The 18,647-nt window shown below is 48.3% G+C and overlaps 2 protein-coding genes across 3 annotated transcripts in view; one reads left to right on the forward strand and one right to left on the reverse strand.

The window, feature by feature from the left end:
* Positions 1 to 6,975, reverse strand: part of FERMT1 (fermitin family member 1) — a 213,159-nt gene extending 206,184 nt beyond the window's left edge. Inside the window, exon 1 of the mRNA XM_029593498.1 lies at positions 6,821 to 6,975. The gene's annotated coding sequence lies outside the window, so the exon portion shown is untranslated. The remainder of the gene's footprint in view (positions 1 to 6,820) is intronic.
* A 1,458-nt stretch (positions 6,976 to 8,433) lies between these two features.
* On the forward strand, positions 8,434 to 17,879 carry LOC115086962. Of its 2 annotated transcripts, none has more exons than XM_029593501.1 (2): positions 8,434 to 8,487; positions 15,849 to 17,879. In XM_029593501.1, the coding sequence occupies exons 1-2, from the start codon at positions 8,469 to 8,471 to the stop codon at positions 16,442 to 16,444; spliced, it is 615 nt and encodes a 204-aa protein (XP_029449361.1). In that variant the 5' UTR covers positions 8,434 to 8,468; the 3' UTR covers positions 16,445 to 17,879. The 2 variants fall into 2 exon arrangements, with proteins under 2 accessions (XP_029449361.1, XP_029449360.1); XM_029593500.1 differs by lacking the exon at positions 8,434 to 8,487 and adding an exon at positions 10,854 to 11,066.
* The last annotated feature ends 768 nt before the right edge of the window (positions 17,880 to 18,647 follow it).

Below are 18,647 nucleotides of genomic sequence, written 5' to 3' on the forward strand. Positions count from 1 at the left end.
CATTTTGATTTTTAAACATTGACAGTTTTATTAGGAAAAGCAGGGGTCAAAATAGAAAAAAAATGTAGGTATTCTCTCTCTTTTCTAATCCTTCAATCCTTCTGCTCCCTTCTTCCCTCTCTGAACCCTTCTATAGATCATATCTTGATCTATCTTTTAATGTTTATCTTTTCCCTCCATCTGATTTTTAATTATCTTCCCCGTCTCATCTACCTTTCTCTCCATTCTTCTCCTTTTCTCTTCTCTTCTTATCCTTCCGTCTTCCTCTCAGCCCCCCAAACTTCTTGTCTCCCCATTACTTTGATGACTTACCCAGCATCCCTCCTCTTCTCTTTCCACATGCTTACCCCTTCAGGTTCTTTCTTTTTCCTCATCACACTCTTTTCATGTTCCTCATCTACTCCTTCTTTTCTTCAGGTTTATCACTTCCCTCTTTCCTCTCTGGATTCCCCTTCCCTCAGGTTGCTTTCTGGCCTCCTCACCCCTCACCAAATTAGTAACATAATCTACCTTATAAATGGCCTGTGACCGACGGCCCGCAAATGCGCAGTAGAGCGCAGCTCTACTGCGCATGTGCGGGCAAGGATGTCGATCAGAAAAAAAAATGGCGGTGGGGCTGCAGGAGCGGGAGGAGAAGCAGCGGCACCGCGCGCGCGCGGTGCCGCTGCTTCTCCTCCCCAGATCTGCCGGCAGATCTCGGGGGGGGGGGGGGTGTCACTCCCGCGCCCCCCCACCGAGATCTGCCGGCAGATCTCGGGGGGGGGGGTGTCACTCCCGCGCCCCCCCCACCGAGATCTGCCGGCAGGAGCGGGAGGAGAAGTAGCGGCACCGCGCGCGCGCGGTGCCGCTACTTCTCCTCCCCAGATCTGCCGGCAGATCTCGGGGGGGTCACTGCCGCGCGCGCGGGAGTGACCCCCCCCGAGATCTGCCGGCAGGAGCGGGAGGAGTTAATGGAGCCGGGTGAGGGTTGCGGGAAGTCGCGCTTACGGCGCCGGGAGGAAATGGAGGTGGGTGAAGGGAGGGAGGGAGGGAGAGGGGGACTGAGTGAGTGGGAGGGAGGGAGGGAGAGGGGGACTGAGTGAGTGGGAGGGAGGGAGGGAGAGGGGGGACTGAGTGGGAGGGAGTGAGGGAGAGGGGGGACTGAGTGAGAGGAGAGGGAGGGTGGAGAGGAGTGGGTGGGGGAGGGGGGTGGTGAAGAGTGAGGGGAGAGAGAATGAGGGGGAGGTGAGAGACAGAGGGATGTAGCCCGTTTTAACGGGCTTTACGGCTTGTAAGATAGTAAATGACAGCAGATAATGACCAAAATGATCCATCTAGTCTGTCCAGCATTTTGTTTAGGCTTGTATCTGTGGTGCAAGTTACCCTAGGATAAGGAAGCCCATCCAAGCAGTAAAGGCAGGTGATAGCCAGACCTCCCCCTCCCAGCTTTTTATTCATTCCTTCTTGTGGTACCCAGAAGGCCTGTCCCAGCTGTAGAAGCACAACAGCGGGCTATCCCTGCCAATGTTCCAAGTTTTTGGCAGGCTATGTGCGCAACAATTTTCTTTCATGCAACTTTTTATAAGTTGAGTTCAAATTTGTGCTGTATGAGCCAAGTGTGCCTGAGCAAGAATAGTGCTAATATTATTGGATTTCAAAAGTTTAATTTAACTGTTTCAATGAAAAACAAGTTCAGTTCTCTTAATTGCATGGAAATGTTTTTCACACATAGCTTATCAAAAATTAATATCTTTTCAGATCTGACAGTGTGTCCTATTTTGTCATACAACAGAATACTTTTCAGTGATAAACGATTCCTTTAAGTCTGTTATAGATTCCAATACAGAACCTATATGGTATCAGACTATCTCACCTCAGTCACATATGCAGAACATGGACAGATCCTCACCAAATACAGAATAAAGAGAGCATAAAGTATAAATAAAATACACAGACAAAAAATGAACTGGAAACTGCAGCAAGCCAGACTCTGTATACAGTGTAGCACTGGAAAACAGCAACATTGCCATTTCTTATAAAATATCAAAAAATAAAATCAAGGAATAGTAAAATCATATCTGGGTAAAATAATATCTAGGTTACACAGACATAACACTCACAGCCCCTTACCAAAGACAGAATAATGGAGCAACAAACAATAAAATCAAGAAATAGAAACCAACAATCATAATAGTAAAACTATACTAATAAAAAGAATAAACATTTCAAGACAACTAATGAATAGAATATCCAACAATTATAAACACATAAAAATGTCCCAAATACCAATAAAATATTTCAAAAATGCATACATATCAAATAATACCTAATCACCCTGACCTCATTTATACATACAGATCACTGATAGATCCTTATCAAAGACAGAATAATGGAGCCACAAACAATAAAATAAAGAAACTGTTGCGACCGTCAGTCTTCGATGGCTTCGCCCTGCCTACCTCTCACTACTTGTGGCTCCTCCCGCTCACCTTGGACTACTGGCTGCTGCGGCGTCTGTTTGCCGTCCTCTCCAGCGTCTCCGGACTGGCTTTGGTGCTGCCTCCCGCCATGCTCCTCAAAGGTACCTTAGGGTACACATGCGCACGCCACCCTCATCCTTATTTCCACGTTGGCGCGAACCTCAGGGGCGTCCCCCTGATATGACTTCACGCTGCCTGGATATTTAAGCCTACAGTATTTGCTAGTTCATCGAGTTAGCAACGGTAACCTTACGGATGGGATTCGCTCTCCGTACCGAAGCTGCTCTGCCACTCCAGCGCTATCTGGAACTCTTGCACCCTTCGGGGTTGCCTCTTCTGTTTCTTTCAGGTGCTATCAGGAAACCAGTACTCGCTCCTCGAGGGCCCATGTTCCCTGAGTCGCTGCCTGCATCTTCAAACCTTTCTACTTGGAAGACTTCACTAACAGTTTCCATCTGTGAGTACAACTACCATCTATTCCACAGTACTGCTTCACTGGAACCAGGTACTCGCTCCTCGAGGGCCTGCTCCCTGTTCCAGTGCCAGACCTCTCATCTAGTGGAATCTCTGTTTCTGCTATGTGAGTACAATACAACTGAGTCTCTCTGCTCTAAGGGATCAGGTACTTGCTCCTCAAGGGCCTGCTCTCCCTGTCTCGGAGCTTCTCCTATTCTACCTGGGACTCTGTATATTTCTCACTGTGTACTCATAACTCTTAATCTCTTTCCACTACAGCACAGTCAGCAGAGGATTTGCTGTTCCAGCGTTCTGTGAGAGACCTGCCCAGCTGGGCTCAACATCCACTACTCACTACTGCCATCTCTGGTGGTTTCTAAAACTGTTTAATAAAAGATTCAAATCTGTGTTTGTGTGTCCAGAGTCTAGCCTGACACTGTGGTCCCTTACGGGACTGCCCCCCATGGGCGTGGTCAGCTGCCACAGTGTCCAAGGATCCACCCAAACATCAATAACCATAACAGAAACAGAAAATATCAAGCATAATAGTAAAATCATGCTAATAAAAATGTTTATAAATTTCCCAGAACACCAATATAATATTTCAAATTAGAAGACACATCAAATACCATCCAATAACACAACTGATTATAAAACCTCCTGCTCTCCATGCCTGGGATTTTAGGTTTTCAAGCTGTTCTGACATTCACACACACACACATTCACACACACAGGCTTGCTCTCTCTCTCACACATATATATACACACACACACAGTCTCACTTTCTCCCTCACACACACACACAAACACATACACAAGCTCACTCTCTCCCTCACATACTCACTCATAGGGCCTCCCCTCTCTTCTGGGCCTTTTCTTCTCGGCCCCGGTAGCCTCTGTTGCTGTCCTTGGCTGCTGTGGGACGGGCTTCGCATCAGCCTGCAGAAGCTCAGTTGCGGTTTTCAGTTGCTACAGGATGGGCTCCACGGCAGCCTGCTGGGCCTTAGTTGTGGTTTTCAACTGCCATGGGATGGGCTCCACGGCAACCTGCTGGGCCTCAGTTGCATCTTCTGCCACCACAGTTGTTTGCTTAGGGATCAGATGGGCCACATGGGAGGTCTGTGCAGGCAGGTAGCACAATGGGCCAGTGGCAGCAGGAGAGGAGATAGCTCGTGCAAACTCTGTTTTGCTGTATACGTGGGGTTCAGGATGTTTGTGTGCATGTACACACCCACAGCTTAGAGGGAACAGTAACCCCTGCCCTACATGCATCGTAAGTGAACTTGATCAAAGTTTATTAAAGTAATGCCAAAAACAGATAGCAAAACCATATGTTTACTGTAAGATATACCCAAATGGACCCCTTGAATGCACCACTGGCTGGTTGTAACTGCTGCTCCATGCAGGTCACCCCCGTTCTGAAATGCTTCATCAAACTTATCATAGATTCCTTTCTGTCCTCTAGCCACCAGAGAACCTCTATATTCATCCCACTCCCTTTTGAATTCTGTTACCATTCTTCTCTTCACCACCTCTTCCAGGAGGGCATTCCAGGCATCTACCGTCCTTTCTGTAGAAAAATATTTTCTGATGCTGCTGAGTCTCCCACTCTGGAGCTTCACATTAAGACCCTTAGTTCTACAGCTTCCTTTCAACTGGAAAAGGTCTGAAACTAAGGCACAAGCCCTCTATTGCATCCTCCCTCTTTCCTCACAGTTCTTAATCTCATCTGTAGTTTTATATGTTGCCTTTCTGGCAGGGGTGGCTCAAGGCAATCTGCTGCCTGAGGTGAGGAATGAAGTGGCACTACCCACAAGGATTGGCACTGGTCAAATCAGCGAGAGGGTAAAGAAACAGGGGCAGGTGTCCCCCTTGGAGTCTAGTCCTTTGGCTATTTAAAATTCCTGGGAAAGAGGGGACCTGGGGGTCAGAGTTCCCAGAGGAGTGGCAGATAGATTATGATAATATTTATAGGAAGCTGGCAATCCCAGGAACACTATCATGACCAGAACTAGGCGACATCGTAGAGCACCACGGTTCTGAGGGTGACACAGTAATGGCGGGATTGCAACAATTGCGACTCCTTGTTCTTTCTGCTCGCATGGGCTTGGGAGAAGTTGTGTCGTGAGTGTCTGTGCAGGTGGGAGGAAGGAGGTGTAATCGCTGCAGCCAGAAAGAGCAGAAGCAGCATTTGTCCTGGGTGGCAAGAAGAGACCAGAAGTCAGGAAATAGAGCAGTGTCGGCCCATGCCCTGAGAGAGGCAACACTGCTCAGCCCCTTCCCTTTCATTCTCACACCCTTCGGTTTCCTTCCCTATCTTCTCACCTCTATTCTCTCACTCTCACCCTTTGCCTCTCCTTTCCTCCCTTCTCACACCCTTCCTCTCTCACTCACTCACTTCCTTTTTCATCTCACCCCTTCCCTCATACTCACTCCCTTCCTTTTCCTTCTGATCCTCTTCCCTCTCTCACTCACCCCTTTCCTTTTCCTGTTCACCCTTTTGATCTCACTCACCCCTTCCTTTTCTTTCTCTCACCATTCCTTTTCACTCACTCGATCACTCACTGACTTCCAATTCCTTCCCTCCTCTCACCCCTCCCCTCTCATTCTCTCCCCTCCTCTCCCCTTTCCTTCCCTCCCTTCCCTCTCACTTTCACTCAGCTCATCCCCTTTTCTCCCCTCACTTCTCAGTGAAAGGAAAGGGAAGGGATGTGAGTCCTCAATCACTAACCCCTCCTCCCCTTCCTTTTGTTGCCATACCTCCCACACCCTCTTCTTGAAAGGTCTTCTTGACCTGGGGGAGGAGAACCCCGCAGACCCCTCCTAAAAACCATGTTGTTTCTTCTTCCCATTGGGGAGGGGATCCTTGTGGGCATGTCATCAGAGGCACTGGAACAATGGTCATTTGCTTGTGCCCACAGGGGGGGGGGGGGGATCTCTGCAGGTTCATCATCAGAGTGGGGATCCAATCCTCCACGGGCACCTGACCTAAGGTGCAGCAGACCTTATTTTTTTCTGCCCAAGGGGGTTTGGTAAGGTATGTCCTTAGAGGCACACAGGTGCCACAGACTTTTTCTTCCACTCATAGGGGATGGGAACACGCAGGCATATCATCAGAGGCGTGCTGGCACCGTGGATGTTTCTTCCGCTTGCAGGGGATGGGAACACGTGGGTACATCATCAGAGGCATGCTGGTACTGTGAGCTTTTATTCTGCCTGTAGGGGATGGGAACCCCAGGAACATGTCATCAGAAGCATGGTGGCACCTTGGGCCTTTTCTTCTACCCATCGGAAATGGGAATCCCGCAGGCATTTCATGAAAACCACGGTGCCGGTGTGTTGGTTCTGTTTTGCATGCTGCATGCAGGAATATTTTTGGGAGCTGTTTTTTGCTGCCCCAAAATTTTGCTGGCTGATGTGGCCACCTCACCCTGCCTAATTATAGAACTGCCTCTGCTTTCTGGTCTAACAAAGGACCACAGTTTGCGGTTTACAGCAATACAAAAAATGCATAATCAAGTATAGCAAATATATATGAACAATCAATTGTTCATAATTAATTCCTACTCTTTCTTTTTACATGCTATCCATATATACCATTATTATTATTATTTTGTCCAGAAACAATTGCTTGGTAACAGAGTATGAATTCTGCAAAAGACTGGGGGATTACTCCTATTCTGTATGATTCAGCTAACGTACCTTCAGGATGCTATTCTCTTGTCCTATTTCACCTCATCTGAGATGTATTCCTGCTGTATGAAGCTCAAGCTAGTGCAGAGAGTTCTCCCTGCTGATTCTATTCTGTCTTTTCATTCCCTGGAGTCAGAAAATGACAATTCAGGGATGCAAAATAGGCACTGCTAACCAAAAAGTTCTAAACTCCCAAAGCTACTTAACCTTACCTGACAGAATGGTGAGCCATTAACAAAGCTGCAAGACCAACAGTGGGAAAGGCTGGCAGTAAGTGGAATTTGCCACAGTGAGGTGTCCAGTAATTCAGAAGTAATGGAGGTAAGATTCTTCAAACTCCAGATTTCAAATTTCACTTGCAATAGAAGAAGAGGAAAGAGTTTAACAGACAATCGGGCCAATCCTGTATCGTGCGGTAGGAAGAGCTGCGTTAGTGCCTACGGCACCCGCAGTTACCGCCCGCACAGAGCAGCTCACCTACCGCGCGATCCTGAAGCCTAATTATATGTAAATGTAAGCCGCGTCCGAAAAGCCTTAGTCCCGCGCAAACCAGGATACTGGATAGAGCGCCTATACAGGATCCTGGGTGCGCGGGCCTAAGGCTTCACGCCACGCTGGTATCTGTCATTTCAAATGTCATTTGAAATGACAGATACCAGGAAGCAACGGCGGCGACAGCGCAGAAGCAACGGCGAAAGGACTTTTCAGTGTCCCCCCTCCTCTCGGAGCAGGGCGCGAAAAGCTGCCTTGCTCCGGGAGGAAGGGGGACACTGACAGCGACGAAGCTTTCCCCCAGCCCGGACACCGGCGAAGCCAGAAGACAGCGGCGGAGAAACGGCGAAACGACTGTCAGTGTCCCCCCTCCTCTCGGAGCAGGGCGCGAAAAGCTGCCTTGCTCCGGGAGGAAGGGGGACACTGACAGCGACGAAGCTTTCCCCCAGCCCGGACACCGGCGAAGCCAGAAGACAGCGGCGGAGAAACGGCGAAACGACTGTCAGTGTCCCCCCTCCTCTCGGAGCAGGGCGCGAAAAGCCGCCTTGCTCCGGGAGGAGGGGGGACACTGACAGCGGCAAAACTTTCCCCCAGCCCGGACACCGGCAAAACTTACAATTTTGCAGCCATGAGCCACGAGCAGGAAGGCGAAGATCTGGCTCCGATAGCTCCTCCCGACAAGATGGCCGCCTGCACGGGGAAAGAGTACAATTGGCCGCTCAAGACGTGATGTCGTGACGTCACGTCTTCAGCGGCCAATTGCACGCTTTCCCCGTGCAGGCGGCCATCTTGTCGGGAGGAGCTAAGGCAGGCCAGATCGTGTTCGTGCTCGTGGCTGCAAAAAAGTAAGTTTTTTGCCGGTGTCCAGGCTGGGGGAAAGTTTTGCCGCTGTCAGTGTCCCCCCTCCTCCCGGAGCAAGGCGGCTTTTCCGCCCTGCTCCGAGAGGAGGGGGGACACTGACAGTCGTTTCGCCGTTTCTCCATCGCTGCTTGTGCGCTGTCAGTGTCCCCCCTCCTCCCGGAGCAAGGTGGCTTTTCGCGCCCTGCTCCGAGAGGAGGGGGGACACTGACAGTCGTTTCGCCGTTTCTCCGCCGCTATCTTCTGGCTTCGCCGGTGTCCGGGCTGGGGGAAAGCTTCGCCGCTGTCAGTGTCCCCCCTCCTCCCGGAGCAAGGCGGCTTTTCGCGCCCTGCTCCGGGAGGGGGGAGAAGAGACAAGCGGCGAAACAACTTACTTGCACGGGGGAAAGCGGTCTCCGTGGCAGCCCCAGTCCTCTCCCCTCCTCCCGAAGCCAAAAAAAAAAAAAAAGCTTTTTTTTTTGGCTTCGGGAGCAGGGGAGAGGACTGGGGCTGCCACGGAGACCGGCACCCATGATCGCGGCCGGGGCAGGTGAGCGGGGGCTGGGGGAAAGCTTGCCACCTACCCTGACCCCTGCCTCTACCGCCTGGGTCAGGGTAGGCGGTAAGTTTGCAGGTTAAACGCGCGACAAAGCGGCAGGGAAAGGTAGCGTTAGTCGGGGCGCGGGTTACGGGATGCTAGGGGAATAGCTAATTCGCTCGTTTGCATGCAATATCGCGCTAATTCGCTCGTTTGCATGCAATATACATGCCGCGGGCGGAAGGGGTTACCCGGGGAATTTAGGACGCGGTACGAGTAGGTTAAAGGGGATTCGGGATCGCAGGAAGGGCTAACGCGGCCGGAACGTGAGTTAAAAGCGGCTTAGGAGCAGGGTAAACGCAGCCGCACTTTACAGGATTGGCCCGAATAACGGAGTCCTGCGATGTCTTCAAGAATGATCCCAAATGGAAACAGGAGAGTTAAGAATTTTTTGTAACTAGAATTCTGTCTTTTCACTGCTCCACCAGCTCCCCCTGCTGGCTAGAAAAGATAAGATTAATTTGCACCAGCAAGGGGAAGACAATTTTCAAAGCCATTTTACTTGGGCATAGCTGGTGTTCTGAAAATTTCCGTTTCTTCATCCAGCTAAAAGCATCCGCAGACTTGCAGAGAGCCCATGTTTTTAGCCTGGTTATAAAGAGGGGCTCCCGGTGTGTGTGCTTAGGTTAGGGGAGTTAACACCATGTGCACATTTGCATTTTCAAATGCGCAAGTGATGCTATAACTTTGCTCAGCCTCCCATACAAATGGCAGATGCAAAGTGCCAATTCTCTTTGCATGCGCATACTTTAGCATAGCTAATTTGAAAAGCAAATACTGCTCAGAATGTTTCTCTTTGCAAAGTAGCCACACATGTGCACGGCAACCAGGCAGCTTATTGCAAACTGCCTCCCAAAGCTTATGACAATGTCTTAAAAGCGTTAAGGGGCAATTTTCAAACTATCTACACTGGATCAAAGGTCATGGGCACCTTTTGCCAACAAACCTTTCTCTAATTTTCAAAGATAAATATGAATGTACTATCAGTTTAAAAATTGCCAGGGGCATAGATTATTCACAGTCATGTTCACCTATGTTTTGTTCAGGTAGATTTCCTTTGGAAAATACTGTGAAAATACAATCTACAAGCATTATTTTCAATTCTCACCCAAAACATCCCCCCCCCCCCCCGAATGCCTCGCCTAAAATGTGACTCAACATATGCACATTGTCGACAATGGAGCACTTTTAACCATAATAAGAGAAAGCAATTTTAAAATACATTTATGTTCCTAAATCACTTTTTAACCATGTAAATGGCTTGGAACATTTTAATGTACAGGTAATATCTGTTAGAACATTAATGGTAGTGCTTACATTATTTTAACTAATTTCAATACCTAAAATATCATTTAAAAGTATACATGTCACAGTCTTGTGTTTAATTTATAAGTAAACAGGATGGAGATGCTACAGTGCAAGGCAGACAAATTATGTTAGAGTCTGTAGAAGCCACAGAGCAATATTGAAACTAATGAATTTCAGGAGTGTGCATTTTTTTTCAAATGAAATAAAAAACATGAAGAAAATCTTGCAATTCGGTTTGTTTTATTTCAAAACAAAACAAAAATATCAAATCTTGAATCAGATGCTTATGAGGCATCCTAAATTCTTTCTGCTTCTCACAAAGAAGCTTCCACCCATTCACACTTTGATGGAAATGCCCTGCTATTTTCCTGCATCTCTCTATTGGGTCCTTCAGGAATAGATTCACATGGTCCTTGGGTCTTAGCCCCAGGGCATCCTTCACTACCAGGAACGGATACCCCGAAAGCTCCCATCTTCCATTGCAGTTATATTTTTCCCACTGTCTATGACAAAAACACCTGCCTGAAGACTCCTGCCTCTCTGGTCTTGCTGCCACCCTTCCAGCATTTTTATTATGGCTGATGGAATATTGCACAAAGTATAGCAGCTACCCAACAACTGGGTGTGCACTCCAGCCCACCTGCACCATGATGCTTGGTCCCTGCTAGAGTGCCTGCCTGTCCCTGCTTTGGCCAGGTCCCACTAGTGTGCTGTCAGGGAGAGGTAAACATGCACAGTGTACACACTAGTCCAGATACTGCTGGTGAAATGCACATTACTCCCTTCTGCCTTAGGCAACTGAGGTTGTATGCAACTATGGCACTGATTGTACCAGGTTGGGATAACCTGCCTATTAAATGTAGCATTTTGTAATTGGGAGCTAACACATGCAGCCGATGCTTAAAGCCCGTGTTTTCAACTACTTGCAGCGACTGATTATCCAGGGTAATCATTTCACTGATGCTCCTCGGTGCTACTTTTGATGCTGCCTTCTTCTTATCCTAGGACATTGATACAGAACACCATCCAGTTTCCTCTATAGTGCGTTGCCTCTGCAGATGCTGGCCTGCCACCTGACCCATGGAAAGGGCCATGGGATCAGCTTGGGGAAAAGTCTTCCTCTTTTCAACTCCTTACATCTGAGTGGCAGAAAGTATCCCCAGGAGGGTACAGCCACCCTCCCCTGATGCCAATGCCAATGATAGAGGATGCTGCTTCTGCAGGTGATTGATTAAGCATTTTTTTCATAGATACAAAATGGGAGAAAATTCTTAATAAATGAAGACAAAAAATGTGAATTTTTGAACACAAGGTTACATTCAAAAGCATATACTGAATGCTTCATTAGCGGAGCAATTTATGAGTATCCATGAAATTGCTGATGACCTTTGTATTTATTTATTTATTTATTTATTTATTTATTTATTTATTTATTTAAATTCTTTTAATATACCGATGCTCAAGACCAGGTCTTATCGTACCGGTTTACAATAAACTAGGGGGTAAACCAGTTAACAATGAAAGCGAAAGTTACATTACAACAGGGAGTGTGGAACTGGGCTGTTAGAAAAAAGGATAGGTTAACAATTTCTAACTGGAGAGCAGAGCATGTAAGCAGAGAGTAATTGCTTACATGGTAAGAATTATATACAATTTACACAGTGTAGTCGATTAGGCAAGTTATATGAAAGCGCAGTTAGCAGAAAAACAGTTCCTTTGTGTGGCGGAAAGAGGACGCAACCGTGGGGTGTAGGACCATGTGAGTGACCATGAGGCTTCTTCAAGGATATGCTTGGGCAAACAGCCATGTTTTTAATTTTTTTCTGAATGTGATGTGACAATGTTCCTGGCGGAGATCTGGCAGGAGAGAATTCCAGTGATGCGGCCCGGCAGTTGATAACGCTCGTTTTCCAATGGCGTTGTGTATAGCGGATTTTTTCGGGGGAACCTGGAGGGAATCTCTGTATGCAGATCTGGTGGGTCTTGCAGAGGAGTGTGGTTTGAGGGGTATGGTGAGTTGGAGAGAGGATTGCTGAAATATGGTTTTGTGAATGATGGTCAGTGTCTTGAAGAGAATTCTGTAGCAAATGGGTAGCCAGTGAAGTATTTTTAGAATTGGTGTGATGTGGTCCATGCGGCGGGAGTTTGAGAGGATCCTGGCTGCAGCGTTTTGCAGCATTTGAAGAGGTTTGGTAGAAGAGGCTGGGAGACCAAGCAGCAGCGCATTACAATAATCAATCTTTGAGAATAGTAAGGCTTGAAGGACCGAATGGTAGTCGTGGAAGTGTAGGAGAGGTCTTAACTGTTTTAGGACCTGTAGTTTGTAAAAACCTTCTTTAGTGGTGTTGTTAATGAATTTTTTAAAGTTCATTCTGGAGTCTAGGATGGCTCCAAGGTCTCTCACTTGATTTACTAATGGTGTATTAGTAGTGATGGCTAGCGGGTTATTATTATTGGGGGAAATGACTAGCAGTTCGGTCTTGGACGTATTGAGAACAAGGCAGAGGCTTGTGAGAAGGAGGTTGATGGCGTGAAGGCAGCTATTCCAATAGTTTAGTGTTGGAGATACTAACACACAGAAGAGGAAAGAACATTGATTTATTATTCCTAGTAAGGTAACACAGATGATGACAGATAAGGACCAATTGGGCCTCCCAGTGTGCCCAGATATTTTTTTTGTCTGGATTCTCCACCACTCAGTAGATGAGGACATAAATTCCCAGATTTAAACCAATACCAGCTCTCACGCTATCTCTATTCAATCTCTCATCCCCTATTTCAAGCACTGCCCTGGGGGAGGATAACTTTCAAAACCATTTATCTGGGTAAATTGGCTGTCTGAAAATTGCCCTAACTCAATCCAGCTAAAACACTGCATGGGTTTCCATAGTGCACATATTTTTAACAGAACAGGCATATTTGCATTTTCAAGTGTACGCATCCTGTTCACCCCCCCTCCCACTCAGCTGCCCAGACAAATATCAGTTGCAAAGGACGCTCACATTTATATACGAGAAGTTTATGTTAATTAATTTTCTAAAAGAAAGTACCTGGATACTTTCTCTTTGAAAATTAGCTACAAAGTATGCACATTAAATGTGTGGCTGTACCTTTTTTAACTAAAAGGCAAATTGAGGGGCACAGGGAAGCCTCAGGTTAGCTAGTGCCATTTTGAATGGTAGTGCTTGCAGGGCAGGAGTTGGGATCAGTCTTGCCCCTTTCCTCCCAGGACCTCAGTCAGGTAGGGGGATGGATCTAGGGAGGATGGGGCCCAGAAACACAGGGGGGTCGATGCAATAAGATGCACGTTAAAACAGGAGCTATCTGAGCACTTGTTTTCCTAATGTGTGCACAGCCATGTGTCCTAGGCTGAATTTTAATGAGCTTTTGTGTTAAGAAGGATGCACTAGGGAAGAGTTGTGTGTCCTAATGCTCAAACGTATTGGGCGTCCAAGAGACGTATGGGTGCTCAATATGAGCATTCATTTTATCCCACTTCAAGTTGATTTCTGGACACCAATATTCACAAACAATATCAAGGGGTGAAATTGGCCTGGAACATGTCTATTGTGCATAAATATTATGCGTCCAGAATGTTTTTTTCATCAAACCGTTACATTATACTTTTATTCCTAAACACTGCAAGCAGTAGGTGTTTAAGAATAAAGGTAGAAACTACACAGGACATAGTTTTTTAAATTTCTCCTGAGCCCTTGACTCATGGATTGATTTAATGCCAGCTCTGGGGCTGGAGTTAAATTCGCCACGTTAAAACGTGTGCATTGGGTGCCCAGCAATTTTCTGCAAGGGGTAATAGCTAAAAGCCATCATCTACATGGAATTTACATGTGATGAGTGCTATCTGGAGGGGGGAGGAAGCAGGATTGCTTTGTGTGTTCCTGTCCGCAGGAAGTACTCCTGACGTGGTATTTGCTAAACTGCAAAACTCGCTCATATTATTTTAATGAATACAGAGGTAGCTGACTCATTTTAAAACTGGGCATTATTGCACAATTTTAAGGTGGTTTAGTAAATAGACCCCCAAATTAGAAAGGCTATTGTCTGACCATATGGCTGCCCCATCCTTGCTGAAATTAGGGTTGTAACCATGGCTACTCTGTGCTGGTTACCCCAACCTACTGGGAGGCTTGATACAGCCATACAACTCATATAACTCATGAGAAAGCAAAGTGCTTGGATCTTCAAGTGAAATTCATTGCGTTCTTCTGGATTAAATTTAAACCTGGATTATTGTGTTTTTATATAAAGCATATTTCTCCATTTCATGTTCGCATTACCCTGTAATTCATATAACTTTACCTAATGATATGGGGTAGATTTTCAAACGTTACGCACGTGCGTTCATGTGCGTGCGCTACCCGGCGTACACATATGGATGCACAATTTTATAACATGTGTTATAAAATTTCAGGTCAGCGCACGCAAGGGGGGGTAGACTAATGCAAGTACATGTGGCAGTGCATCGGGGCTTTTCCCAGTTCCCTCCCAGTCTGCTCCAATTAAGAAGCAGACTGGGAGGCAACTTCCCAACCCCGTAGCCTAACCTCCCTTCCCCTTCCCCTATCCTAAATACCCACAAATTTCTTATCTTACCTTTTGCTCCTACCGCGCCCCCGGACCTTCCCGCCCCCCCAGACGGCCCCTTTGGCTGGCCCAGGGACTCACACGTGTCCCTGGGGTTTACGTGCATGGCTATGCCCTTTGAAAATTCCGTAACAACTTTGAGGGCACAGAGAATCCTTAGTTGTGAAAAAGTGAAGACACAGCAGAAGAATTAGCATCTGGGTCTGCCTGGCAATCACACACTCCTCTACGTCTTACCTCCTTGGAAGACATTTGAGGGTAGATTTTTAAAAATTGCGCGATCGCGTACTTTTGTTTGTGCACCAGGCGCAAACAAAAGTACGCTGGATTTTATAAGATGCGTGAGTAGCTGCGCGTATCTTATAAAATCTGGGGTCGGCGCGCGCAAGGGGGTGCACATTTGTGCAAACTGCACGCACCGAGCCCAGCGCGCGCTGCCTGTTCCCTCTGAGGCCGCTCTGATTTCGGAGCGGCCTTGGAGGGAACTTTCCTTCGCCCTCCCCCCACCTTCCCCTCCCTTCCCTTACCTAACCCCCCCCCCCGCCATATCTAATCCCCCCCCTTACCTTTATTCCACGATTTACGCCTGCGAAAAGCAGACGTAAATCTGCGTGCGTCGGCCGGCTGCCCTGCTCCGTGTTCCGGTCCCGGGGGCTGGTCCGGAGGCCGTGGCCACGCCCCCGGAACGTACCCGGGCTGAAACCACGCCCGCGTCGCCGCCCCCAAAACGCCGCGTCACGTCCCCGAAACGCCGCGTCATTCAGCCACGCCCCGACACGCCCCCTCCCGCCCTTTTTAAAAAACCCCGGGACTTACGCTTGTCCCGGGGCTCTGCGCGTGCCAGCGGCCTATGCAAAATAGATGCGCCGGCACGTGAGGGCCCTGCGCGCGTAAATCCGCCCAGATTTACGCATGCAGGGCATTTAAAATCCGCCCCTTGAGACATATCTTTGGGTCTAGTTTTTCCATCACTGGAAGTCAGTGGCAGATTTAGGTTTTTGCCACCCCTAGGCACTGTTGAAGCAATTGCTCTCTCCTTTCCCCACAGGTCTTACAGCCAGGCACAGAAGGTCTAAGGCTCAGTGTTACAATTTCCTGTGGCAGCTCAGGGATAGATTCTGTGGAAAAATGTGAAAATTTTGAAGTACATTTATAAAAATGTCCATCTTTTATATTGCATTATAAAAATAGTTTTTCAATTTTGCTTGTATCTGTATAATTTATTTTTTAGGTGAGGAAAAGGGATCTCAAGTATTAGTATAGGGAGGAGATTTAAGGGATGGGGACAGAAAGAAAGGGTGAAGGGACCAGGGATTGGGAGAAGTGTTGTGATTCTGCCTCGTTTGGGCAGTATCTCACCTTTTTTCTCTCTTTTCTCTCTGCTTTGCCGTTTTCTTCAGTGTGGCTGGAGCCACGCTGTTTCAGATTTTCCTGCAGCCCGGGCTGGAGCCACGCTTCTGCACATCCCGAGGCCTGGAGGACGCTGTCACTCTCTTCACGTGACTGGAGCTGTGCTGTGACAACCTGCATGGCCCGGAACCCACCTACACTCTCACCTGTGGCATGGAGCCGTGCTACTTCAGCTCTTCCTGCAGCCCGAGGTCGCCGACGTGCTCCTTACACAGTTGGAGCCTCGCTACTACACCCTGAGCAGCCCAGAGGTTGCCGACGCACTCCCCACATGGCTGAAGCTGCACTGCTGCCTCCTATGCGGCCAGGAGGTTGCCGACAGCAACCTCATGTGGCCTGGAGGCCACCGACCTTACCTCGAGCCCTACATGGGAAAGGGCCATCATCCCCGGCCTTGCCTTGTGCCTGGAGCCGTTTTTCCTCCATCTACAGAAGCTTGGATGCCGCCGCTCACCTTGGGGCCTGCTTCGGGGCCTATCATCTGCTCCTGCTCTCTTCAGTGTCTTCAGCGGCAGGGACGCCGCTCTCCAAGGTCCTGTCCATCTTCTTCCTAAGGAGCAAAGCCACGCTGCCTCTCCTCTCTTAAAGGTACAGCCAGGGAGTGGTGCACCTCTGAAGTCATCAAGGAAGTCTCCTCTTCAACCCTATAAAAAGGGCCTGGCTTCACTTCCACCTTGCCTTTGCCAGTCTTCCTTAGGACTTCTCTTCATTTCTAGCTTCTCGTTGACACTCTGTTCTTTATGGGATCCCATGTCTTCGTCCAGATGTTCTTCATCCATGGTCCTTGTCTTGTCTTCATCATGGTCTCTCGTCTCATCAGTTCCAGTTGTCCTGATGTCTCCTTCATCTGTCTCATTGGATCTGCTGATGTGTTGTTCTTCAGATCTCCTGGACTTCTCTTCATCTTCCGATGTCCTTTGTCTCCAGATATCTTCATCCTGTTCTTCTCAACTCTGGATCCTCTCCACTATGGCAGCTTAAGCCTCCAGAGGGTTCCGGCTTTTATTGTACCCACTCCGAGTTGTCTCATCGAGCTTTTAGCCTCAGGTCCTTACTCCGAGCCACTCGAACTCCACGCCGAGTTAGGTCCTCTGAGTCCTTGGATCCTGAACTTCTTCTCCTACCGGACCTTTGGAATTCTTTTCATCTGCTTCCATGCAGTTGGACTCTCACTAATCCCTGTTCCGTTGACGTCTCCCATGCCTGGCCTTGATTGGCTTTGCATGGCGCACCTCAGTGAGGCTTCGTCTGAATCTTCGTTGGATTCTTCTATCAATCTGTGTGGGGAACCACTAGAGTAGTCCTCGACCAGCCCTGACTGGCTGCGTAGGGCATGCCTACCAACGTGGTCCACGACCAGCCCTCTTCGACTGAGTGGGGCACGTGATGTGGCAGTACCTATTCAGTATGGTGGTTTGTGACTCTGTCGGAGTCCTTCTCTTCTAGCAACTCTGAGTTCGTCTCAGTCCTTCTTCATCAACTCTGTTTATTGATTCAGTTCTCTTCAATCATCCTGCGTCTTGTCACCTCTCCGTGAAGCCCTCACGTATTCTGTGTCTTCGTTTGATGTCTTCGTCTTTCAACCACTGTCCGTTCTGTCGCAGTTGCTGCTCCCATGCGGCAGGTCCGAAAGGGCTATCAAGTGGTTGGAGAACTACTCCAGAGACCAACATTGCGTTGTTGGGTCTCTTTTGCTGCATACAGATTCAGCAAAGGCCAGGGCTCTACTTCCAGTACTTCTAGCAACACCAGCCTGTACTTGGACACTCTTCACCTGCCTCGGCACTTGCCGGAGCTTCTCTGCAGCTGCGTCGTGGCCCAGGAGCACACAATTTCTCAGAAATGGAACCACCTCCAGCGATTCCACAACAAGAAGGAAGGAGGATCAGAAATGGGATGAAGAGAAGTTGAAAGAACTTTTAATTGGGGGAGGAATGTGAGAAGGAAAGAGAACTGGGGATAAGGGGATGAGAGGAAAAGAGGACGAGAGGACTGGGGATGAAAGATGGAAAAGATCATGAATCTGGAAAAAAGGAAGAGGAGGGAGGGAGGGAGGGAGAGAGAAGGAGGTTCTCAGATTGACCACTTTAAAAGAAAAATGGGCCCAGGTCTCAGACCAAAGCTGGGTTCCATTGCCGAGGCCCAGGCTTGGACCCAAAGCCGGGATCTAGCTCAAAACCTTGGCCTAGGCCTAGTCCTGATATTGAGGCCCAGACTGAGGCTGGATTCCAGTCACTGAGGTCCAGGTCTAGGTCTGGATCCAATGCCAGGGCCAAGCCAAGGCTGGGTCCTGTCACTGAGGCCCCCAGCTGGGTCCCAGTTGCTGAGCAACTGACCTAGGCCCAGGTCGTGCTGCCCAGGCCCAATGTTCAATGATGTGTGATCTTTTACCTTGAAAAATTGGTGCAAACATATGGGAATACAAGAAAATTGTGCCAGCTGGACCTGTGATCAATGCCATTTTGAAGTTACTTTGGCGCTGATCTCAGGTCTGGCTACTTCAATTTTTAAAGAGTTGCAGCAAGGCAGAAACAAGTGAGGATTGGTCCTCCCCCTTTCTTCTTGAGAGACCTCACAGAAAAGGTAAACGTGGGATGGGGATATCCCTGATTCATTTTTTGAAGGTGGGAGAAGGCTCAGAGGGACCTGGGGATGACCTGGCTAGGCTTGGATTAGCCTAGCTGGATAAACCTGGACCCCGGCCTATGGGCATGGAGGAGGGGTCGGAGGGGCTTGGGAAAGCCCCAGGAGGCTTAGGAAAACAACAGCAGTAGTTCAGGGAGCACAGG

Source organism: Rhinatrema bivittatum, chromosome 3 (assembly GCF_901001135.1).
Source record: "Rhinatrema bivittatum chromosome 3, aRhiBiv1.1, whole genome shotgun sequence".
Lineage (NCBI taxonomy): Eukaryota > Metazoa > Chordata > Amphibia > Gymnophiona > Rhinatrematidae > Rhinatrema > Rhinatrema bivittatum.